Below are 26,202 nucleotides of genomic sequence, written 5' to 3' on the forward strand. Positions count from 1 at the left end.
TTTAAGCAATAAGGCCATATATTGCTTAAAACTCTTACTGGAGGCGTATCTTCTTTAAATGATTTGACCCTTTTAAGTAGTGTGTGTGTGTGTGTGTGTGTGTGTGTGTGTGTGTGTGTGTGTGTGTGTGTGTACTGGGGCTTGAACTCAGAGCCTCACACTTGCTAGTCGGTACTCTACCACTTGAGCCATGCCTCCAGGACCCCCCCAACCTCTTTTCTAGACAAGGTCTCACTATGTAGCCCAGTATGTCTCAAACTCATAAGCCTCCTTTCCTAGCCTTCCTACTGCTGGAATTACATGTGTGCACCACCACGTCTGGTGTGGCTTTACTGATCTTCCCCGTCAAATTGAAAGAGTCTGCAAGGGAACAGTCTATCTAGTAGAATATTACAAAGAATAAACTCTTTCCCTTAAATGTATGCTGCAACAACATGTAAGAAGAATAAATGATATTTTGGGATTCAGAACCAGGGATAGGATATCATGTCTGATAAATCTGAATACTTCTGGATGGCTAATATGATATTTTCTGTTCTCTTGAGACATGGTCTCACTATGTAGTTCAAGATGGCCTCAAACTCTTGATTCTCTTCCCTCCACCTTCTGAATGCTGGGATTTATAGGACAGCACACTATGCCAGGCTTCAATATGATTTTTTTAAATCTCAAAACAGGATCTGTTGTAACCTTCTAGGTTAAGGAAATATGCTCACAGAAAACCTACCAAATAAAAGGAGTCAATGGGAGAAAAAAGAAACACTATCAAAATTGCTAAAACATATGTTTGTGTACTACTTATATGAGTAAGGATTGTTACAAGCTTGGATTTAAAGTTCTGAAAGATCAGAGAGAGGGTTGCTGTATGCACATTTTAGTCAATGCAAGAATCTATACTGAGTAACTTGAGCAAGAATACTCAATACACCTTTGACAGTACCTTATGTTACCCTCTAATATCAGATCTGTGGATACCAGTAGGACTTAGTTCCTCAAAGAATTTGATCAGAGAATGCAAGGGAAGTTTTGCCAGGTGGAAATAGGTAGAAATATTAGTTTTCATCCCTTTGCTGCTGGATAGTAATGCAGAGTTTTCAAAAGAGAAGTCAGAACCAAAGCAAGACTTAACCATTCCTGGAATTGGAAAAGGACAAATGTCAAGGGCAATATGATGGAAAAGACTGATTAGCCCAACTGGGATATTTGTGAATGGATCCAGCTTTTACAAATATTTATTCTATCTTAACTCATGATTTAATATATTTCTCTAGTTAAGCAAAATATTAAAAATGTTAAATGTTCAGTATTAAGATAGTTTTAAAAGGAGACATATATGAGTTTAAGAGTAATTCTTTTTAACTTTTTTTTTTTTTGGTTGTACTTTTTCTTTTTGGTGGGATTAGGGTCTGAACTCAGGGCTTCAGCACTTGCAAAACAGACACTCTACTGCTTGAGCCGCACCTCCAGTCCATTTTACTCAGGTTTAATGATACTGAACTTTTCTTTGCAGCAATAGACTGCTGTATTTTTTTTTACACCCACTCCCTTAAGCAGAAAATTTAGAGCTACTCTGGCTGCCAAACACACAGAATGGCTCTTTGTGAAAATGAAAAACAAGCAGAGAGAGAAGTTTAATGTTTATTTTTTCATGGAAGGTTAAATAAACAAAGTACCTGATTTCATTTACACCCTTAATTTGATTCATTGATTTGTTTACCATTCAAACAATTATCTATCAAGTTCCCACTATGGTAGATACTGATTTATGTGTTAGGGAAATACACACATGAACTGAAATTTCTGATATATTGTATTCCGTAGCATTTTTCAACTGGATTTTATTTTCCCTACTACAACCTATCTATCTCCCTTTACCTCCCAAGGTCATTCATTACCTTCTTATTGGTCTCCACACTGGCTGTCTTGCTAATACCACTTTCTGCACAAAAAGATATCTAAAGCAAAGTTTTTATCGTTATCAGCCCGCTGCTTAAAAAAAACATTAGCTGGGCTGGAGATGTGGCTCAAGTAGTACAGCATGTGCCTAGCAAGTATGAAGCCCTGAGTTCAAACCCCAGTACTGCCCAAAACAAAAAACCCAACAAACCTTTAGTCCTTATTCCTACTAAAATTAAGCACCAACTCTCCAGTTCAGCATTCCAGGAGCTTCATCAAATGGTTCCAACCTATTTTCCTACCTTTGTCTCCTAGGACTTCTTTATTCATATCAAATATTTTATTAAAATCGAGCTGGACACATTTGTTGCTCATATACTTTCTGCTTGGCATACCTTGTCTGTCTCTACTTTATTCTTCCCAAAGTGTTTCAAACGCAGCTGTAGTCATGAAATAATCTGTCATGCTCTGACTAGACTAGATGAAATGTCTCCTTCTTCCCATCCCAAGAGATAATATTGAGAATGCTTTATTTGTTCTGTTTTATGTTATAGTTATCTGGCTAACTATCTACTTGTCAGCTCTTTGAAGACAAGGACTTCGCCTTACTATCTTGTTATCCACAGTATATGCTTTCACATAGCAGATTCTCAGCTCAGATTTACTAAGTTAAAGTTGCTTTAAAAAAAAAAAGGATTGGATATCCTTAAAGTTAGTATCTGTTTACCTCTCTTAAAGAGTGATTTCATGGGTGGGGGCAGGGGGGAGAAATGACCCAAGCCTTGTATGCACATATGAATAAAAAAAAAAAAAAAGGAGTGATTTCATTTTCTTCTTTTGCTGACTTCAAAACTTGTAAAAAATGAGTTTAGAAATATCATAAATTTCTCAATTCCTAGAGTAAAGAGGGACATTTGGGTAAAGGAGAAAAAGAAAACTCACAAAAAATAAAAAGGAACAAACCCTGAAAATGGAGCAAAAGTAATGAAAATGAGCTTATAGGAAAAAAAAAACAGTGTAAAGGTTGAGCAGACACTAGAAATCCATTTACCCACAGTGCAGAAAGAAATTTACCAGCAAGGATTCAGAATCCTGCTGGGAAAGAAGTATAAAATTTGCATTAATGTGGGGAACTGTAACCCTCTTAGCAGGCATTGGATACTAAAAACTGTAAAAGGGGGAAAAAAAATCAAAGAGAGACTTTCAAAATTGACTTTCACATGAGATTTTCCTAGACACACAGAATATACAATAGTCAAAGACAGTTCATTTGAAAGTACACCGAAATTTACAAGGCACAATCTACCTCATTTTTTACACTGACCATCCGGTTTTCAACCATTTATTTTCCCCATACTTTTAAAATCCATTAAAAACAATGGCATTGATTATGAATTCACTGAAGAATAAGAAAAAGGAAATTAAAGGAAACATGTTTTAGTTCAAATATATTCTAAAAATAGGACCAGTGATATATTTTGATCATGACTGCACTACTTATCTATTGTTTTCTTTCCATACATTTTCTTTTTAAATGTCTTTTTATTATAAAGTAATAAAAGTTCATTAAAATATTTTGGAAAAACATTATTCAGGCCAGGTGGCGGTGGCTTATACCTATAAACCTAGCTACTCGGGAGGCCGAGATCAGGAGAATCATGGTTCGAAGCCAGTCTGGGCGAACAGTTCACCAGACCTTATCTCAAAAAAACCCTTCATAGAAAAGGGCTGGTGGAGTGTTCAAGGTGTAGACCCTGAGTTCAAGCCCCAGTACCACAAAAAAACAAAACCCACACATATAACTCAGAATACTACCACTTACAACAGTACTTCTGTTAATATTCTGGTATTATCTCCTTCCATTGATTTTGTTCATTTAATCATGAGACATAAACTTAATTAATTTACTTATTATTGTGTCTTGAGATACAGTCTCAAAACATTTGTTTTTAGTATCCCATGACTGTTATAGGATTACAGCTTCCCACTTTAATGCAAATTTTATACTTCCGTCCTACAGCTGGATTCTGAATCCTTGCTAGTAAAATTCTTTCTAAACTGTGGGTAAATGGATTTCCAGTGTCTCTTTTTTTTCTGTGATATCATTTGAGGCCAACACTGGACTCAAACTTGGAATGTTCCTGACTCAGCCTCTGAGTTCTGGAGACTATTACAGACATGTGCTACCAATGCCCAGGGCATTTATAATTTTATATTTTGATTTCCTCATTATATAAACCATCAACATTTTCAGGTTGCTACAAGTTTTCCTCAATATTATTTTAAGTGGCTATATAACATTCTGCCGCATAAATGTCTTACAATTTACTATAATGTGGTTTATTCAATAAAGGATTTGAGGTAGATCCATCAACTATACCTTTAGGAAAGGGGAGGGACTGGCAGAATGGCTGAAGTGGTAGAATGCTTGCCTAGCAAGTGAGGCCCTGAGTTCAAACTCGTTTCACACACACACACACACACAAAAAAGCACCCAACAAAAAACAAAACAAAAAAAGGGCTGCCAGACATGGCTCAAGTGGTGCCTAGCATGCTCAAGGGCTTGAGCTCAAATCCCATTCCAACAAAAATCAAAACAAACAAGCCCAATCTTCCCTCTCCCCCAAGAGAGGGGAAGTGGAAGAGAACAATTGCAGAAATCAATCAATAGTATTCTGTTGTCAAATAAGAAGTCAGTCAAATTGTAAGGTTTTTTTTTTTTTAAATGGTACAGAGGATTTAACCTGGGGCCTCACCCAAGGTAGACAAGCAAGCTGCCACTGAGTCACATTCCCACCCCTTTGTCTACCCACTTTTTTCCCCCACTTCATACTGAGGCTTGAACTCAGGGCCTACATCTTGAGGCACTCCACCAGACCGTGTATTTTGTAATGGGTTTTTTTCAAGTTAGGGTCTCTTGAACTATATGTCCAGGCTGTGCTACTTGATCCTTCAGATCTCTGCTTCCTGAGTAGCTAGGTTTACACCTGTGCCTGGCTTGTCTACCCACTTTTTTATGTACTCTCCAATGCACAGCTTTTCTGCCTTTATATAGTTTTTCTTACCCACAAAGCCATTTATTTTGCTAAAGGTATATACTTTCTGGTGAATGATCTATATTTGTGGACATACTTTACTGTATAAGAGTATGTTTATATTTCTATATACTATTCTTAGCCTATGTACTTGCATCTGTGTATGAGATGTTATTTATTGATTGTATTTCCGGATAAAAATGTATGTTAAAAAAGTAAGGTCAAGAGGATGGGGATGTCAAGCTAATCTGATATATGATAATAACTTTATATATATACATATATAATATTTTTGCTTATTTATATATTGGGGTTTCTGTTTTTCTTTTAGTAATACTGATGATATGAAGATAAAAATCCTTTGTCATAAATACTCTCAGTCAGTTAGCTATTTTTTGAAAAATTTCTTTCTTTTGTAGTGCTGGGGATTATATTCAGGGCGTGTCAAGCATGCAAGGCAAATGTTCTACCACTGAGCTACATCCCTACTCCTTTAAAAAAAAAAAAAAAAAAAAGCTCTAGATCACTAGTTTTCTAAATAATGACACAATCTCAAATATCTTGGCCAGTTCTAGAATTAATATGGATACAGTGACAAGGTATAGTACACCAGGTCAGCTGGAAATTCAAATGACCCACCCATTTTTTTATCAGCAAGAAAAGAACAAAATTGGCAGGAGCTTCAGACTAGAGTGCAGATGAGACCCAAAGTGGGCTACCTGGCACACGCTACACATTTAGGTCATTTGGGTCTGTGGCAGACTGCTTCAAATCCTAACTCATAGTCAGCTCTCCTTTCAACTGGCACACACTGACAGCCCAGACTCTTTAGACTACATTCCTCATATAAGGCATATGGCCATATCTCAGGGCAATTACACATGACTGGAAGGTTGCTAGAATGTCACACTAAATCAGTGAGAAATAGCAATCCTTTTTCTTTAAATCTAGTATAGACACTAACACAGAGAAGATGGAAAATTTAGATTTTCACATCAGCTATGAAGAACAGGAATGTCTAAAACAATTAATTAAACCAACACATACCGGGTTTCGAAGAGGCTGCTGTTGGGACGGCCGATCCCTATGTGTGTGGCTTTCTCGAGTTACTGCAGATGCACCAGAATCTACATGAACTGACCCTACTGGAGTAGGCTAGAAAAATAAATAAATAAAATTTAAATGGGAAACCGAGTTCAACCTGATGTCTCTGTAAAAGACAGCAACATTCTAATTCTCATAGTAATTCTTTTCAAGATAATGTTTCATGTTATCTTGTTTTCTCAGTATGCTCATCTGCAAAAAGGGAGACAGTCTGGTCCTCAATAATTCACTAAAGAACAGCTTACCTTCCAAGGTAATAAAAACCATCCTATAGCAATATCTATTACAATACTCTCTGGTTTTGTGAACCTCTGGCCAGAACAGTGAATCCAAGTTTCCAATGGTGTGGGTTCTACTCCAAAAGAAGTCTTTCACAGTGTATATAGCACCAACTTGTGAATCATTCAAATAAAACTTGGAAAAACAAAAACAAAAACAAACTGGCTTAAGCAGAGAGTGGTGGTGCATGCATGGAATTCTAGCACTTGCGAGGTGGAGGCAGAATTGTGAGTTTGAGGTCAGCCTGGGCTACATAGTGAGACCCTGTCTCAGAAAACCAAATGAATAAATAAATAAATAAAAAGAAATCCCAAGCCAATTAATCAAACAAACAAACAAAAAAACAAACTGGCTTAAATTCCAGTATCTCAGGATACAAAAGTTATAATCTTAAAAACATATTAACTCCTAATTCCTTACTCTCAAAGACCAATTTATGACCTCACCCTGAAAAGGCTTGTAATTGCAAAGTCTACAATCAAAGGAGAATTTCCCTGTTGAAGACTTAAGCAGAAAGACTGGCAAATAAAGAGGCCTTGCTGGTTTGAGAAAGGAAGAATGGGGTGAAAAGAGGATACTTACAATAGGCCTCCCGACCCAATCATAGGCATAGTCAAAGGTGTAGCCTTTCCTTTCAAAAAGGTCTGTGAAGAGGGTCCGTAAATACTCATAATCAGGTTTTTCAAAGAAGTCTAATCGCCTGACATATCGAAGGTAGGTTGCCATCTCCTCTGTTAGGAAAGAGGTGAAAAGGTCATGCTCGTTACTAGAATGTTCCCATAGGGGTAATCTCTGGGTCATACAGAGATATTTGTAAAGACTGCTCGACACTAGTATTTTCTTTATGGAACATATAAAAATGATAAGGCTATCTTGGTCTAAATAACAATAAATGGAAATGTAAATTACGTGGATAGTGCCCTTATCTAGAGATACCAAGTCATGGACTCCACCTACTTCAAAGATTCAGTCATATTGGCTGTAGTATCCTTTTAGCATCCTACCTGGAAAGTTCTCACAGAGAGCTTCAATGGGAGTATTCCTTTTGGTATCACCAATTTTTTGATATCTCTCTTTTAATGTATCAGCCTATGAAAAGTAAAGAAAGAAAGTTACCTAAAAAGAGAGGCTAGGTGTAGGAGGTTCAATGTTTTTGGACACAGTGGATGTTGCATTTAAATTGGCAGGATGTGTTAGTCAATCTTAATTTTTTTTTCTAACATTAACAAATGAGAATATATTGAGATGCTGTGTTTAGATATGTGCAAATATTTGCTGCGTTCTACAAAGTTTACTTGGAATTGTATTTTAATAGTCTCAGATAGACATCATTAAATATGATGACATGAACAGCTAGGATAACAAAATATATATTATACAGCAGTATTTTCAAAGTTACAAACCTTAGTAACTTCCCATGGCAATTACATTTCAATTGTGATTCAGCCTTCTAACTATTTGATCGGCTCAAAGAAAGATTAGAAACAGTGTCTAATTCAAGTGAGGAAAACAGATACAGTCTCACACATTGAGAAACTGAACTGAAAAGAAGGACCACAAGTGAAAGGAAAAAAGAAAAAGCCTTTCAATGTGTTTCCATGTGGGGAAAAAAGTTATTTGTGGTATAGGCATGGCTCATAGGTTTGGAGTGTCAGTGGCTCAAAGCAGTACAGAGTGTGGTATGCTTAGCACTGCAGATAGAGGGCTTCTGGCCTGTAGACCAGAGATTTTTATCAGACTCAACCTAGCCTACTTCACCCAGATTTAGGCAACAGTAATCTAATCAAAGTGGGACAGATTTTAAATCTACCACTACCGTTAAAATTGATTTGCAGAGCATAAGAGAGTATAAAGCAATTAATACTGTACACTAAAATATACTGTTTTTTGGGGGAGGGGAGGTGGCCCAAACAATGTATACACATATGAATAAATGTAAAAATGATTAAAAAATATATATATATATTGTTTGGCTACATGATGAGCAAGTAGGATGTGTAACTACTTGAAAGCTGTTGGGCTGGGGGCACAGCACTTGCTTAGCAAGCTCAAGGCCCTGGGTTCAATCCTTAGTACCACAAACATAAATAAAAGACACCATTAAGAAAAAAAAAGAATGAAAAAAGAAAGCTGTTACTATGAGTGAGAAGGTGTATATGACTAAAAGAATGAGCTGTCAGGAGAGGAATTTAAGGTCAAAGAAATAAAATCTTGAGACTGGAGAGCTGGGGATATAACTCAGTGGTAAAGAACTTCTGCCTAGTATGTATGAGGTACCACTGAAATAGTTGGGGGCAGGTTACAGGGCAAAGGGTATAGAAGTCTTACTTTCTAGGATAATATCCTAGAGAGTGCAGCAAAATGAATCATTCTGCCCTTCTGGAGGAAGGGAATGTAGGAGTTGCCCAAGCTACGGATTAAATTTCTTTCTACACTAATATGCTGAAATAAATTGCAACTAAAAATATGTCTTACATTTACCTATCTACAAGGTTCTTAAGATGGATTAGAAACTCACCATTTCCTAGTCAATAGCCATGACACAATAATTATAATGGTTATAATTGTATTAATTGTTAACTCTGACACACAGGTCCTGTACTGCCTACTTGTTCAAATTACACATTTTATAAGGAATGGCTATTGTCTGAAAAGGTATTTATTCAATCACACATTTGAAAAGCAATGTTAAACCTAGATTTCATTTGGTCTAGGTAGGATGAACAAATACTTTCTAGTTCTCCTTAAGGGCATGCCCTACTGGCATTTCTGATAACAATGTAGCTAGCAGCTGCTGTCATCAATTTGTTCCAGAAATACCTTAACACCCTGGGAAACACTCCTCCCACTACACAGTGTTAGTGGAGGAGGGGTATCAATAGAGAGAGAATAGCAGCACTGCCAAGGCTGGGAGGGAAAGAAAGAAAAGATTATGGAAAATCCAAATACAAAGAAAGAATAATTAAGAATGTAAAGAAGTCTAATGTGAACAAAACACAGACTGCAAAGCCAGGTGAGCATTTACAATGCAGGACCAACGTAACTAATCCTCACTTCTCATCTATGTAGCAAATCTTCCCCATTGTGCTTCTTAGAGATTCCAAGCCATCAGCTCCTTCATTAACAACTGAGCAAAGAGACAAAGCTCTTTACTGAGTACTGTCAAAGTACCTTGAGTCCTTGCCAGGGTAGACTGCCTCGGAGGAAATACATGAACATATGGCCTAGAGCTTCCAAATCATCTCGCCGGCTTTGCTCTAAAAGGGAAGACAGAACACACATTACATTCGCAATTATTAAAGCAGAAAGAGGTTCAAACCCAACTAATCCCTTCCGAAACCCTGTGCTCAGGAAAGGCTCTGCTTACTAATTCTCTGTATATCTAAGCCAGGAACAGTACTTTAGATCAAAGCCAAAGAACAATGTGGACTTCCTTTGTCTATTACTGGCAAAGAAACAGCAATTGAAAAGAACAAATCCTAAATTAAAATCAAGCCCTAATCATTAAACAATGAGTAAACCACTCCTCACTCAATGTTGTTATCTACCTGAAAGTGAAATAATAAAAATGAAATGCTATTTCTAGAAAATAGGCTACAATACTCTCTGATAACACGAGAGAAAGTGAATAGCAGATTCAGCAGCTAACACTGTTAAAATAGTCCATTCTGGCTAGGCCTGCAAACACACGAGCTGCAGAATGCTTGGCATACATGCTTAGCAATTTTCATTCATCATAAAAATTAACACTTAACATTCAGTTTCATATAAGCAAACATCAATGCATCACTTCTTAGTTCACATTTCTCCATGTCCCATAATCAAATTTAAAGTTCAATACTAAGGTGCCCTCTGTGGGCACATAAAACAAGGGTCTGCACATCTTTATAACTTAACTAAAACAAGTTGCTGGGGTTTTCTTTCCTTTGAGTTAGGAAGATGAATTGTTAACTGCAGAATAGGTAATAAAAATTTTGCAATTTCATCTCAGAAAACATCTTTTACATTCTTTAGATGTCAGACTGAATATTAGCACATGCTTCTATTTCTAATTTGCTAATTTTGGTTATTGTAGACATTTTATGTGTTTATTTCTCTAAAGTTTAGGGTTTTATCCAAAGAAATTACATAAGCAATGCCAAGCGGCTACCACTACTTTTTTTTTTTTTTTGGTCTGGTACTGGGCTTGAACTCAGCGCCTAACGCTTACTAGGCAGGCGCTCTATCACTTGAGCCAGTCCACCAGGCTTTTTGTGTTGGGTATATATGGAGACAAGTTCTTACAAACTATCTGCCCAGGACTACTTTCGAACCACATTCCTCTTGATCTCTGCCTCCTCAGTAGCTAGGATTATAGGTGTGAGCCAAAGGTGCTGCCATTTTTTTTTAAAATTTAAAACAGGGTCTCGTTATGCAGCATAGGTTGGCCTGGAAATTGATATATAGCTCAGGCTGGCCTACCATTCAAAATCTTCCTGCTTTTGCCTTCCAAATGCTGGGTTTACAGATGTGTACCACTACTTGCCAAGTACTACCTTCAATTTGTGTGTATTTGTGTGTGTGTGTGTGTGTGTGTGTGTGTGTATAGAAGGTAAAATCCAAGACTGCCACATAGGCAAGGAACGCAACTGAACTAACTTGAGAAATACAGAAGCACTGGTTAACTGCTGCATCAAATTTTGGGAAATTTGCGTAAGAAAGCATGACTAGTACTCTACATAGTAGATAAAGAAAGAAAAGGCAACTTTCTAAGTAGCAGTTTGAAGGAGGGTTTTAAAAATGAAAGAGAGCATCCATGACTGGGGATATAGCTCAGTAACAGAGGATATGCTTACCATGCACAAGGTTCTGAGTTCACTCCTCAGTGTTAAACATGGGAAAGAAATGAAGGAAGGCACCTCCACAGAAAGATAAATGATACCAAGGCTGGTTAAAATCAAGCAAAATAATCTTAAAAAGAAAATGAAATAGGGGCTCAAGTGGAAGAGTACCTGCCTAGCAAGTGTGAGGCCCTGAGTGCAAACCCCAGTACTGCCCTCCCCTCCCCCCCAAAAATGAAATAAACAGCAAGATCTACAGATGCTTTTGTCTACATAGGTTGTCTGAAGGTTGCAATAAATACTAAATATAATTGAAAACAAAACCAATTATACAAAAACTGTTAACAGAACACGAAGACACACAAATGAAGGGATGAGTTGAACCCTCCCATAAAGAAGAGCAGAAAAAGAAACCATACTGCATTTTCTCACACTGTATCATGCATATTCATCACCTCTATATTTTTATATCCACTTTTTTGTAATAAGAGGTTCCCCTGGTAATTTAAAACAAAACAAAAAAATCACCAAATGTTTAAATTTTAGTTAGTTGAGCACTAGAGGGCGAACTGACCACATTTTCAGTATTAGGACATGCAAGGGGTGAAGAGGGGGAAGATTTCTCTCCATAGCAAAGCCAATTATAAAATGAAATTTAAAAAAATTCAAACTCACTGGAATAATAAAGTAAATTTTAAAATACTGAGAACCATAAGAAACAGCTGTGGAATAAAGGGATAACAGGAAGAAGAATGGTTCCTCTGTCAGGTCAATGACAGAGGTTTTGGCTCACCCTTTCCATTAATTTAATCTAGTGAAATTAAGCATGACCAAGTCACCTATATTGGGTTTTAATTTCCTCATCTGACAACAGTCAATTTAGATAACGTGAAAAATAATTTTCCAGCAACTGATGACAAACCATTAGGGCTTTAAAAAAAGAAGAGTAAACCAGAGCATGCTTTCTTTCCACACTTTCAACACTTCACACTTGTTCAACTCATTATTTCCACATGTCCTCCTCACTTATTCATGGAGGATATTCGCAAAGAAGAAAGGTTTCAACACCAGTGAAATCAGTAGGAGACAAAATTCTTCAACACTATAAAGGCTTGCTTTCGACAATCAGAAAGATGTGCTTGGTTTACATGCATTATATCCCTCATTTTAAGTTAAATGTATTTGGTAGAAAGAAATGTAACCCAGTGTTCTGGCTCTAATTTCAATCATGAAATAAACAAACTGGGCTGTCTCAATCAGGGTTAATCAGTGAGAATGTGGTTCATCTGAAACAGCAGCTCTCTCCAATCATTTGACATTTTCCAGTCTTTTTTCCCATCCTTACAGCATAAAAGATGCAACACATTTCCAAACCAATTACATTAGAGTTCCTGTGAAAATCTCTCTGGTTTGACACTAGAGACACAGTTTAAAGGGCAGCAACACCCTTAATAAGTAGTCTCTGCAACACGGAGAGTACAAAATACAGTGACTGGTTGGATCTGACCTGAAAAACTTTGGAACTCAGGAAGCGCAAGTGTGGATATAAACTCAAAGTTCTAGTAGGAATGGCAGAACAAGAGATGAAGACCCTACTCTGATACACAGTAGATGCTTAAAACATGTCTTGTTGAATTAATTCTAATGAGGATAACTAGCATATGGAGTGGACTTACTATTATCAGGTACCAGACTAAATACTTTATATACATTATCCCACAGAACCCTGTTACAGGGATTAGTATCATACCAATTTTATAGATGAAATAACCAAAGCTGTGGAAGGAAGTCTATTGGACCAAAATCACAATTATTAGGAAGAGGCAGGATTTTTCTATTTCTTTTTTTGGCAGTACTGGAATTTGAACTAGGACCTCATGCTTGCTAGGCAGGCACTCTACCACTTGAGTCACTCTGAAAGCCCTTTTTTTGTGTTAGTTATTTTCAAGATAGGGTTTTTCGAACTATTTGCCTGGGCTGGCCTTGAACTGCGATCCTGATGATCTCTGCCTCCCAAGTAGCTAGGATTACAGGCATAAGCCACCAGTGCCTGGCTGTATCCCTTTTTCTTAACCATGCCGTACCTTATACAAACTAAAGTGGATATTCATCCCTTGTCTTTTCTTAACTTTTCTGACATAATAAATCGAGTACATGAGCACAGAAAGCAGGGATTAAAACAACAACCTCTAGAGTTTGTAAATTAAACCAAAAACCATGATTTCACTACAAGATACAGTCTTTTTGTAAAAAGGAAGATTACGTGTCATAATGAAGGAGGAAGGGGATGTTGAGAACTTTCTGAGACCTGTGTTTGATGTTATTATGGTTTGCATGGTATGTTTCTGCTAAAATTGATGTTGAAATTCAGTTGCCAATATAGTGGTATTAGGAGGTCAGCCTTTAAGAGGGAATAATGTCTTTCTTGTGAGACTGGATTATGTCTTGGGTTACTTCTCTTGAGAGTGGATTATTAGAAAGTGGCCCCTTTCTTCTCTTTCTTTTTCACATGTGCCCCTTACCACTCTAGCCTGTGCTTTGCCATGTGATGACCATGTCATGTTATGATGCAGCATGAGACCCTTGCCATATGAAGTCACCTGATCTTGAACTTTACTTTTTCCAGAACTCTGAGCTAAATAAACCCCCTTTCTTATAAGTTATCCAATTTTAGGTATTCTGTTACAGCAAAAGAAAATGGACTAGGACAGGGATGAGTACTGTCTATACTCAATCCTCAAAGCATCCTTCTAAAACATTACTCTCGTTTTACAGATAGGGTTCAAGAAGATTAAGTAACTCTTCTGAAGTGACAATGAGGACTTTCTAGTCTAATTTTAAAGTATCACATTTATAAAGGAAGGATTTTTATGTGGTTACTGAAAAAGTCCTGCTAGCATTCAAGATTTCAATTTAAGTTTTATCATACTACTTTGTAATGTCATTTTTATTCTTCACTATAACTGGAAATCCTCATGTGAACACCTGTGTAATTTACTTGATGAGGGAACTTAGTAAAAATCATATTAGTCTTTAAAATGTCTATTAGTGTGTAATAGTCATTAACATTTAAAAACTTCATATAATCAGCTATGCCAGGGAGTATGGAACCTGATAATATTCTGTTTATACATGATGTTGATTTTCATATATATTTTTCAATTACCTAGGAACCTTTTCTTCAAACAGAATCTTCTGTGGAAGCCCAATATCTAAAACAAATAAAAAGGGAAGCTTTTTTTTTTAAAGGGAAGCTTTATTTGAGAAGCTGGAAAGGGGCCCACAGTTCTTCCTGTTTGGCCTCCCTAATGTCCCTTAGGTTTCTCTCACAAATATTTTTTCTTGGACTAGCTCCTCTAATGAATAAAGTCTTCTGTCTTAATTAGAGCTTCTAGTAATATGTGTATAGAATGTTCATCCCTAATAAAATATAAGACTCATGGTAAAGCAAATATATTTTCATTGAATAAGAGAAGCTCTGAAGAATTATATATTTATTACACACTGTAAAAAGAAACCTAGCCCATGTTTAAATGAAGCCCTCTTCCCCAATTGAGAGATCAGACCAATGTCTTTCTCAGGATTGTCATATACTGGGTTATACACATGAAGATAACTCAATCATTTATTAAACTCATTCAAATATTATCACTTTGTTACAGTAATTTAAGTTCTCACACCACTGAGAAACTAAGTATCAAGAAGCATATTGTAAAGAATTAAGATACTTGAGAAAGTCTTTAACTTACCATTTTAACTTCTCAAGTATAATAATCACTTACCTTGGGCTGGGGATGCAGCTCAGTTTTACAGCGCTTGCTGAGCATGCGCAAGGTCCTGAGTTCAATCCCCAGCACCGCGGGGGAGAGGGGGTGGGAAAAGAAAGAAAAAAAAAATCACTTACCTTGTGAAGCAACAAGTACTACAAGTTGTAACGTACAATGGGGATAAAAGTGTTACTGGAATAGAAAGTTGTTCAAATGACCTGCTCCTTTCATGGAGCAGTAAATAAACACACCTTTGCCAAGATGCGTGTTGATAGACATGTATCTTGCAGTTCCAGTTAAACTTTTGTGCTCCCTATAAGGTATGTGTTTTTTGGTTTCAGGATCAATGTATTCCTTGGCCAGTCCAAAGTCTATAATGTGTATAACATGTTCTTTCTTATTGCCTTGTCGACCAATCAGGAAGTTCTCTGGCTTAACATCTCGGTAAATGAGATTCTTTGAGTGTACATATTCCATTCGAGAAAGCTAAAAGAGGAAAAAAAACAAAAACAAAACCACAGAACTATTTTAAGTAAGTATATTGGGGAAAAAAATCAAAACAATTTCTTTTCCTTTTTTAGTTTTTACTGATGCTGTTATTGTTTTTTGCTTCAGTATGTGAAACAGAATGTTCTTGAACTCCTAGGCTCAAGTAATCCTCCCACCTCAGCCTCCCAGTTACGGCAGTACCGGTGTACCATTGTGTCTGGTTTAGCATAAAGTTTTAATCACTAAAATAAAAATAAATTGGACATGGTGGTGCATACCTGTAATCCCCAGCTACTTGAGAGGTGGCAGATCAAGAGGATTGTGATTCTAGACCAGCCCAGGCAAAAAAAAAAAAAACCCTGCAAGACTCTATCTGAAAAATAGCTACAGCAAAAAGGCTGGAGGTGTGGCTCAAGTGGTAGAGCACCTTCCTAGCAAGTGTGAAGCCCTGAGTTTAAACCCCAGTATCATTAAAAAAAATAAGTAATAAACTCATTTCTTTTACCACCTACTTTACTGACATATAAACCAAAAAATATTTTCTGCTAGAAATACATACAACAACCATCAAGATTAAGAAAAGAAAAGTGTGATAATACAGTTTGGCTAAAGTGATAATGTAAGTTTACCTTATACTGTCACAATAGGCAAATGGTGAATGGGATTAGTTGTTTATATGCTACTTCTTAAAGTAAATATTTGAGAGAAAAGAAGTATTCCCAGGTAGGATGTCACTGCCACATTCATATCCTGCTCATACTGTAGCCCTCAACTGGACAAAAGTCCAGCTCTCATTGTTATAAAAATTCTAAGAAAAGTTAAGGCCTACAGAATTTAATATGGCCTGATATCAGAGTTAGTCAGTAGGAGAAAGAGGACTACAGTTTTTCCCTTTTTTGGGGCGGCACTAGAGTTTGAACTCAGGGCCTTACCCTAAAGAGGGCAGTTTTTGCCAGTACTGGGTTTTGTACTCAGGACACTTGCTAGACAGGTGCTCTACCACTTGAGCCTCTCTGCCAGCTATAGGACTATAGTTTTTATTTTACAGTAAATATAAGAAGTAAGCAACACTTTCTCAAATTTCATTAAATATTTCTACTTACAAGGCTTTTCTATTTAGTATAGAAAGGGATTCTTAGGCATCTGGATTTTGGACTCAAAAGGAAAGTCAGTTTTCTAATATTTACAATTTTTTACTGGAGGATGGTCTCGAGACTATCATCATTTCAAACAAATAAAGATGTATCTAAATCCTTCCCCTGAGGACCTCACAAACTTCTCAAAGGAACTGTTGCAACCACTCCTTAAACTGCTATCAGTGTGTAATTTGGTGGGAACTCTTAAGAGCTGCCTCTTAGCCAGCCCAAAGAGTATAATATGCCAGAGAACTAAGGAAAATTTTTGGTCTTACAACTCTGAAGGAGGGTTAGTGCAGTATGTTGCTGTCAATCTTTTCTAATTTGCAACTGTGTGAACTTGTTTAAAATCTACTAAAAATAAAATAATGAAGAAATTATTTGAATTTGTCCAGCTCCACCTAATCATCCTCTTTCTCCCTAATGTAAATTACATGCTTCCACTTCAGTTAAGGGCAGAATATTGCTCCATGATACAAACTCTTAAAACAGAGAAAACTGCAGATACAGTGTGACTTCTCTGAGTTAAATTTTTTTTGCCCCAAAATGCTACCAATTGTGCAATAACTAATTAATAAGTGTCACTACAGCTAGTAAATCACCAAAACACACAAAAGGAGGTGTGGTTGGGGGAGCTGCCTACCTTCTGGAATAGCAAAACTTACCAACTGGATGGCTATCATTAACACCGTCTTCAAAGTAAATGTTCGGTCACAGAGGTCAAACAAGTCCTCCAAGCTAGGGCCGAGGAGCTCCAGCACCATGGCATTGTATTTCCCACATGGCCCAAAGTAGTATACCTGTGGGAGACCTTCACCTGAAAGCAGAAGGGAAAAGGGTGGGAAACAGGAAAACCAAAACATGAGACAATAAAGTATAATTTGTGAGGTTTTTCCATTTCCTTTCACAGTCCCTACTAGAAAAGTTAAATTGAGCACAATAGCATCAATAGGAACTATTAAGAGGTGGAACACAGTATGTTCAAATGAGCAGTTATTTAATACTAGATTTCCAAAGGTACTACTATATAAGAGAAAACAGTGTATGATCCATTATTAGATCAGAGAGTAAACTATTTTTCACAAAGGATGCCTGAAAGTGCAATATTATAAAAGGTTCAAAGGATGGCTTAATGAAGCTCAAAGGCCAGACTAACAGACCTTGTCACATTACCTAATTTCATTACCACTTCCTATGCTTACCACCAAAGCCACAGGAGCTATTTGCAACTATCACCCCACAAAGAATTCAGATTGAATGCATGAGGTCAAAGAAGGTGCAGCCTGCCCCTAGACCAGCTCAACTGGCTCTCTTCTCAGGAGGAGTCTCTGTAGTGTTCTGTTTTCTATCAGCTGGAAAAGTCAGCAGACACTTAGCATTTGGCTGCTGATAAATAATTACAAAAGGAAAAGAGGAAAGAAACCACCATCAATAACAATAAAGCTGGATTTCCTCAGATTTGAAACTCATAGCTATAACAAGCCAAAATGTAGACTTTCTCACATAAATGGCAATTTGTGAATAAATTTCATCCTTAAAGTGCACTGTAAATAATGAGGCATTCAGTGAATATGTGTTAAACTGCACCATAAGAACAGTGGATATTTAGGAAACTACAGAACACTTTAAAAACTTATCCTGTTCTCATAGAGCAGAAACATTTCCTTATCACACATTTATGTATATCATGGTCTACAGCTGTATATGCTGTCAATTGCTTTTGCTTCTAAGTTTTTTGTGGTTTCTTTTTGGCAGTAATGGGTTTGAACTCAGAGTTTCGCACTTGCTAGGCAGGCGCTCTACTGCTTGAGCCATGTCTCCAGCTTCCAAGATTTTAGACAACAAAATTCTCTCCATCTTTCCATTCTCTTTTTATTTGTATGGGTGAAATATAGGCAGAGATAATGCATACCCAATGTATCTTTTCCCAAGGGAAGGTCTTACATATCTGGAGTTAATGTGATTCATTGGTGTGGTATATGCATATTAACTATTTCACATACTGCATTAATCTATCTTGTTCCACCGGGTGCCAGTGGCTCACGCCTATAATGCTAGCTACTCAGGAGGCAGAGATCAGGAGGATCACGGTTCAATCTTGTTCAGCTTAAATACTGAACAACTTGAGTATTTTCTTTCAACTTTTTTTTTTTTTTTTTTTGCAGTACTGGGGTTTGAACTTAAGAGCCTACACCTTGAACCAATCCACAGCCCTTTTTTGTGATGGTTTTTTTCAACATAGGGTCTCAGGAACTATTTGCCTGGGCTGGCTTTGAACTGTGATCCTCCTGATTTCTTCCTTCCGAGTAGCTAGTATCACCAAAAAAAATAGCTATGGTAGAGTCTGTTGGTTGCCTACCCAACATCCATTCTCCCATCATCTCTATTTAATAACAGAACTTCTGTTGCAAAAAGCAGCTTCCATTTCTAGCTTCCCTTGACAATAGGAATCACCAATGAGATAGATGCAGAAGAAATCAATGAGTGGGGTGGTTCTAGGAAAGTTGTTTTAAGAAAGCTGACTCAAGAGAGGGGTATGGGGCTGGTGGAATGGCTCACGTAAGAGGACAAGCCTAGCAAATGTGAGGCCCTGAGTTTAAACTCCAGTGCCAACAACAACAACAAAAAAGTAATAAAAAAAGAGGGAGGTATGTCCCTTTGGTGTATCAAAAGCCATCTGGAATTATCAGGTACAATGAGGATGTAAGTTAGTGCCAAGAGTAGAGTGAAAAGGAGAAGAACCTGAGCACCTGATGGCTGTAGAGTAACCATACCAATGCCGGAATTATCTTCTTTCTGGATTTTTATTTTCAATCTCTTACTTGACTGAATTACATGAACTGAAATCATTTGTTTTTTTCTTTAACAGCCAAATCTAATCCTACTTAATAAACACATTACCTCTTTACTGGCTAAACTGGAAGTTTGGGCACAATATCTCTTTCTAGAGTAGAAGTTAAAAAGTCAGTCCTGCTTAGAAATATAATATTGGCATAATATCTTAGATTTACTGCCAATTCCTTCTTTTTTTTTTTTTTTTTTCTTTTTGGCGGCATGGGGGTTTGAGCTCAGAGCCTCAAGCTTCCCAGGCAGGCGCTCTACCATTTGAGCCACTTCACTTAGCTCACTGCCAATTCTTAAGCATCAATTAAAATGAGACATATGATCTTCTTGTTCTCAAAAATCTTCAATATTAAATCTAGGCATCTCTTTCCAGAAGTTTCAAAGTTTATGAAGAACTCACAAAAGTATTATGGGTAATGTCTATAATTTCAATTACAATGCCCACACTTTTGCCTAGGAACTTCAAAGAATGAGGAGTTCTTTTTTTGTTGTTGTTGTGATACTGGGGATTGAACTCAGGGTGTCATGCATGTGAGGCACTAAACACTGAGCTATATTACCCAGCCCGAATGAGGAATCTTGATTGCTGCCTTATTGCTTTTATTAAGAAACCTGAAATCTCAACAAGGTCCCTCCAACCCCACCACAGGTGCTAGGATTCTCAAGACACTTCTAGGTCACTGAATGGCTTTAAAACATTTCTGGGAGAGGCACTATGTCCAAAATATCACTATAGAAGTCAGAGTTTTAGATCTAGTATTTGCTTCTGCTACCATCTTTGGCAAGTTCCTTTGCCCCTCTCTGTGTATTGGTTTTTCTTAATCTAAGAGTGGAGGGATTAAAACTGGTTCCTTTTAAAATCCAAATTCTGATTAATGCTAAGATTTCCTTCTAGCTACCTTGTAGATTTCTCTTTGTAAAGCCACAAAATCAGTATGAATGAAACTCACCTCCATGTTACATGGATTATGTGTGGCATCAATTCAAATATAAACTGACATTGGTTATTTAACTGAAAGCGTGTTTATTAGAAATATACACGCCAAAACAAAGCCAAAAACAGATGGAGTGACTTTACTTCACACCTGTTGAATTAGAATTCTGAGGAGTGAAAGCAAATATAACTCCACAAGTGAAAGACAACCTCAGCTAGAAAACTCCACATTTAGAGAGCAGTAATAAAAGGCATTGTGTTCCTTTATGATAATACATTACAAAGACTCAGAAAACACTGATAAACCAGTCCTTTTCAGTAGTTCATTCAGATCAGAACTGGACTCAATACCTTTTGAAGGGAGTAATTTTAAAGTTAAAAGACTTCAGTTCAAAGTTTATTAGGTATCACAGAAATGTGCTGTCAAGTATGAAAATTTCTTGAGGAAAGGTAGTTGGAATTTATTAGAACTGTCTGTATAGAAAAGTGCCCACACAAATGCTATTCTGTGCTTTTTTTTTTTTTTTTAACATGACTGCCACAAAGTAGCTGGTCTTTTACCACCAGCACTCTTTATTTAGACATTACCACACAGTAATGGCGGTATTTAAATGAACAATCCTGTGTGTTTCACTCTTCTTTTGTACAGCCTCCTCTAATCCACTGCGAAAGAAAATTTAAATGGCCGGCGGGCGGGGCGGGGTGGGGGGTGGCCCAAATAATATATACACATGTAAGTAAATGTAAAAATGATAAAATAAAATTTAAAAAAAGGAAAATTTAATTAACAGCATGCTGTGGACTTCTTTAATAAGACTAGTGGTGGGTTCAGAGCCTTAAATACAACACAAGCTATATATGTGGTAAACAAGGTACTTCTTAAAAATAATTATGAAGGAATGGGATGAGAAAGTTGGGGAAGGTAGGTATGTGCTGGATTCTTTGACTTATGGTATATCAGAAACTAAGGTAGTGTAATAATCTCCCATTTGCTTTGGAAATAATGCATTAATGAGGTCTACCACCTAAATTGGTAAACTGCATAGAAGCAGTTTAATCTTAGGTTAACTCACAAACCCAAACTGTAAGGTTATATATATACACATTACACATGCTATTTTATATATTTTTCCTGAGTACTATGCATCTATCAATAGCATATTCTTATAAGCCCTGCTGGACATATGGCTCACACATTTATCAAGTTGCATAGAACAGGAAGCAAGGTGTATAACACTACAGCTAATTTTCAGTGTGTTGTAAATTTAAATTGGGTTAAATATACCATACCAAGGTTAATGGCTTCTTTATCATCCAAGCTGCTACCAAAAAAGATTCCATAATGCATTATGAACAGTAACTACTGTATGTAAAGGTATTTTTAAACACCCATCAGGCTGAGAACTGAAATAGAACCACCTTGAAGTTTTTGGTAATTTGATCATATTATTGTCTAATAATTAGCCTTTCATTCTTCATTTTTAAAATATCTAATTGCAAAGCAAATTCAAATGAACCTTATATCTACAATGACATCTAGGTATAAAAAGTAAGGTATTAATAATTCAATATAAAAAAAAAATCAGTAAATGTTGGTGATGATAGTCTTCTAAAGTCAGGCTAGAGAACACTTTGAAGGATACAATGACCTTGGCTTGCTTTGTTTAAAAAGTTTTATAAGGCTTTAAAGAAAATAGGGAAGTTAGGCAATAGTGGCTCATGCCGGTAATCCTAGCTACTTGGAAGACTGAGATTGGGAGGATCTGGGTTCAAGGCCAGCCTAGGGAAATAATTCGCAAGACCCCCTCTCCAAAATAACTAAAGCAAAATGGAGAGTACTTGCCTTGTAAGCTCAAAGCTGGAGTTTAAACCCCAGTGCCCGCCCTCCCCCCCCCAAAAAAAAAGTTTTCCTCCAGAATTAAAATTAAACTTTTTCTCTTCTTGGTCCCAATGGTAGTGGCTTCTAGCACAACTACAAATGTTCTATAATGTTTAAGAGGGAAGAGAAGCCAGGTGCTGGTGGCTCATGTCTGTAATTCTAGCTACTACAGAGGTAGAGATCAGGAGGATCGAGGTTCAAGACCAGCCCAGAAAATAGGTAGAGAGACCCTATCTGGAAAATACCCAGAAAAAGGGCTGGTGGAGTGGCTCAAGTGGTAGAGTGCCTGCCTAGTAAGCACAAGGCCCTGAGTTCAAACCTGAGAACTTCCACAAAAAAAAAAAAAAAAAAAAAAAAGAGAGAGAGACAGAAAGAAGGTAATTGCCAGTACCTGGGAATTAGCCTTAGGGAAACCAGTAATATTAAATATGTATGCCTAACAAGAGAGCAGAAAGATTAAACTAATATTCCATATGAAGTAGGGAAAGGAAAAAATGAAATTAAAACTAGAAAATAACTATGAAAACAATGCATTATCATAAAGACAGAAGAAAAGAGTATTTCTTTAAAAAAAAATTCTTTTCATTTCTCTGACTCTGAAAAATGCCTCTCTCTACAATATGAACCAGTTCACCACATGGATCTATTCAAAATGCTGCTTCAATAATAAAAACAGCTTGACCCAGAATTGAGAAATCAGGATTACTATTCCTAGAATGAAAAATGCTTTGCAATCATCTTGTTCACAGGCCTCTTGAGACCTGGAATATTGATACATATATGCCACTGACATGAGCTCAAAATTGGTGGAAAAAGAGGTGGTGAAAAAAGGCAAGAGCAGAGGAAAAATCTCACATTTCTAAGTCATAGAAATTGAGCTTTTACAGATCTACTGTTCACTGATACACAATCCATTAAGTCTTTCAGTCTTAAAGCAGGTTCCAAATTTTCTTTATCCAAAGGGATCAGGAGAGAAAGCCCAAGACAGCACAGATTTCTTCTGTAGTGGATAGCATCAAAGACAAAAACTTAAAAAAAAAAAAAAAGTGCTATTACAGTGGGGCATGGTGATGCATGTCTGTAATCCCAGCATTTGGAAGGCTGGAAAGATTTGAGTTCAAGGCCAGTCTGGGATATACATCAAGACCCTCCCTCAAAATAACAAAAGACAAATAAAAATGTGTGCTGTGTACTAGAGGTAGGGAAGGGACAGAAGAGAGGTCCTTTCTCTTTTCAGAAAAGAATAACACAGTTCACCTGAGTAACAGACTAACTGTATTTAGCTGGTAAATTTATAAGGTTAAAAAAGCAGTGGTTCATGCCTGTAATCCCTAGTTACTTGGGAGGTTGAGAGAGGGAGGATCACAGTTTGAGGCCATCCAGGGCAAATAGTTTGCAAGACCCCATCTCCAAAATAACCAGAGCAAAATGGACTGGAGATGTGGTTCAAGCATGAAGCCCTGAGTTCAAACCCCAGTCTCACCAAAAAACAAACAAAATCCAGTATCTGAAATTTTTCCAAGTTCCTTAGTATTATGGTTCCTGTGATTACGTTATAAAGACAGAATATCAACTGGGAGCCGGTGGCTTACACCTGCAATCCTAGCTACTCAGGAAACAGAGATCAGGAGGATCACAATTTCAAGCCAGTTCATGAGATCCTATCTCGAAAAATCCCATCACAAAAAAGTCTGGTGGAGTGGCTTGAGTTCAAACCTTAGTATCACAAAAACAAAAATAACAACAATATCTAATGAATTTCAAAAGGTACCCCAAAATGCCTGATTCTTCTTAACAACCAAAAAGTTAAGACAATTCTAGCAAGCATTCAAAAGAAATGAAAAGAAAAAAATTGAGACTACCCAAGTACAATGATACCCCTTTCTAACAGTCCTGCTCCATTCCCACTATATTTTATTTATCCATGTATCTGTTTTCTCTACAAACAGAAGCCTATTTGAAGGCAGTGACTATAATGTATTAATTATATTTGTATGTCAGCATATAGCACTGGTCCAAGCATATGGTCAGTATGGGAATAAGTACTAAATAATACAACTCAATTATGACACTGGAGTTTTCGATTTGGAATGCATACTTCCCATAAAATGCTAAAATGAGCACACACATATAGAGCAAAACAAACTCCTTGGTAGATTTTAAATGTTCAAGGAATGCTAACACAATGGATTTTTCTGAGTTCATGTTTGCATTTCATTGAATTAAAAAAAAGCTCTTTTGGGCAACCCACAAGTAGGAAGATTCCCAGTAATTCAGAGTTGCAAGATTTCTATACTGACTTTCTTCTTTGTGTTTTCTTCCATGATGGTTATTTATAGTATCTACAGTTCTATCTTGCTGTGTCCACATGTAAGTGAATAACCCTATGTAGAATTACTCATTTTAGTTAATAGCACTGAAAGCTAAACATAAACAAACGTCTTCCTCTCTCTTAAAGCAGCACCTGAGGAGTTGTACACAATGGAACACACCTGTAATCCCAGTTTTTGGAGGCTGAGGCAGGAAAATCTTCAGTTTTAGGCTGGCCTAACATAGTGAAACTCTGTCCCAAAAATAAAACAAAAAACAAATAAGCCAGGTGCCAGTGGCTTGTGCCTATAATCCTAGCTACCATTCAAAGCCAGCCCCAGCAAAAAGGGAAACCCTGTATCAAGAATGCCCAACACAAAAGAGGTCTGATGGAGTGGTTCAAGCAGAACCCTTGCTTAGCAAACATAAGACCCTGAATTCAAGCCCCAGTACCACAAAAATTAAAAAATAACCTAGCACCTGCCCCATGTAAACAGATTTAAGTGACCAAAAAAATCAGTCCTCTGAGTTGACTAATAATAAGGAAATCTGATTACATCTTCTATCCTTTTCTTGTCCCCATCTACTTACCAATTCATTATTTGGTCCTAACTTGATCTTTTATTTACTTAAACAGCCCTTTCCCATCTCACTGTAATCTCAGTCATTATATGAAGGAAAAAAAGGGAAGGTAAAAGCCTATTTTAGAGATGGAACAAAATGCTGAGAAATTTTATGTGATCTTTCCTAGGTAACAGGATTCCAAAATAATAAAACAGATCTCTCAACTCCACTTTCAGTGCTCTCTTTCCTACACTAAGCTCTGTGTAGTTGCCAAAGTTTACCCTTCACCTCTTCTAGCAATTCTTCTTCACCTTTTCAGAATATAATCTCCCTTCCCCTACCCCAACATTGCTTTGAAGTCAGCTTGCTCTGTCCTACCTTATTTTTCTTTTCTTTTTTTTTGGTAGGGCTGAGGTTTGAACTCAGAACTTCTGCACTTACAAAACAGCTCTACTGCTTGAGCCACTCCTCCAGTCCATTTTTACTCTGGTTATTTTGAAGATGGAGTCTTGAGGACTATGCCAGGCTGGCCTGGAACTGAGATCTCCCCATCTCAGCTTCCCAAGTAGCTAGGATTAAAGTTGTGAACTATAGGAGCCTGGCTTTTCTTTTCTTTTATTTATTTTTCCATTATTCCTATATCAGCTCCATGAATACTGTCTTTTCACATTTCCTATATATATCAGCTTCTCTGCAGTTCTCAAGTCTTGTCAATTCCACTCCCTGATCTGGAACAAGGCCCCCTAGAGCATCACTGCTTTAATAGATATATGTATATACATATAATATACACACAAAATAGTATATATGTATCTGCGTGTACATATATGAATATTGAATATATATATATATCTGAATTACCAAACATAATAGCAAACCAAAGCAGCACAAAATATATGAAGAAAAACTTCACAAACAGTAAGGGTGCATGACTAAGAACCCTGCATTACAACTTTATCTTTAATTTAAAGCTGTATAATGGACATCGCTTTGTAGCTGACACATGGATTTACTTCACTCATTCTAATAGCTACATAGTATTCCATCATATAATATGCCATATTTGAGGGCATTTAGATACTTTCCACACATTAGTTATCAGAAATGGACATTATAGTTAACAGCTATTGTTTTTGGCTGGCCTA

At 36.9% G+C, this 26,202-nt stretch overlaps 1 protein-coding gene across 16 annotated transcripts in view; it reads right to left on the reverse strand.

The window, feature by feature from the left end:
* Csnk1g1 (casein kinase 1 gamma 1) overlaps positions 1–26,202 on the reverse strand; it is a 175,854-nt gene that overhangs the window by 24,944 nt on the left and 124,708 nt on the right. For all 16 annotated transcript variants that reach the window (XM_074066200.1, XM_074066203.1, XM_074066197.1 and 13 more), the window contains 6 exons: positions 17,192–17,343; positions 15,153–15,387; positions 9,486–9,571; positions 7,319–7,403; positions 6,897–7,045; positions 5,979–6,086 (listed from right to left, as the gene is read on the reverse strand). In XM_074066200.1, the coding sequence (XP_073922301.1) occupies positions 5,979–6,086; positions 6,897–7,045; positions 7,319–7,403; positions 9,486–9,571; positions 15,153–15,387; positions 17,192–17,343 (815 nt within the window). The remainder of the gene's footprint in view (positions 1–5,978; positions 6,087–6,896; positions 7,046–7,318; positions 7,404–9,485; positions 9,572–15,152; positions 15,388–17,191; positions 17,344–26,202) is intronic.

This window comes from Castor canadensis, chromosome 2 (genome assembly GCF_047511655.1).
Source record: "Castor canadensis chromosome 2, mCasCan1.hap1v2, whole genome shotgun sequence".
NCBI classification, from domain to species: domain Eukaryota; kingdom Metazoa; phylum Chordata; class Mammalia; order Rodentia; family Castoridae; genus Castor; species Castor canadensis.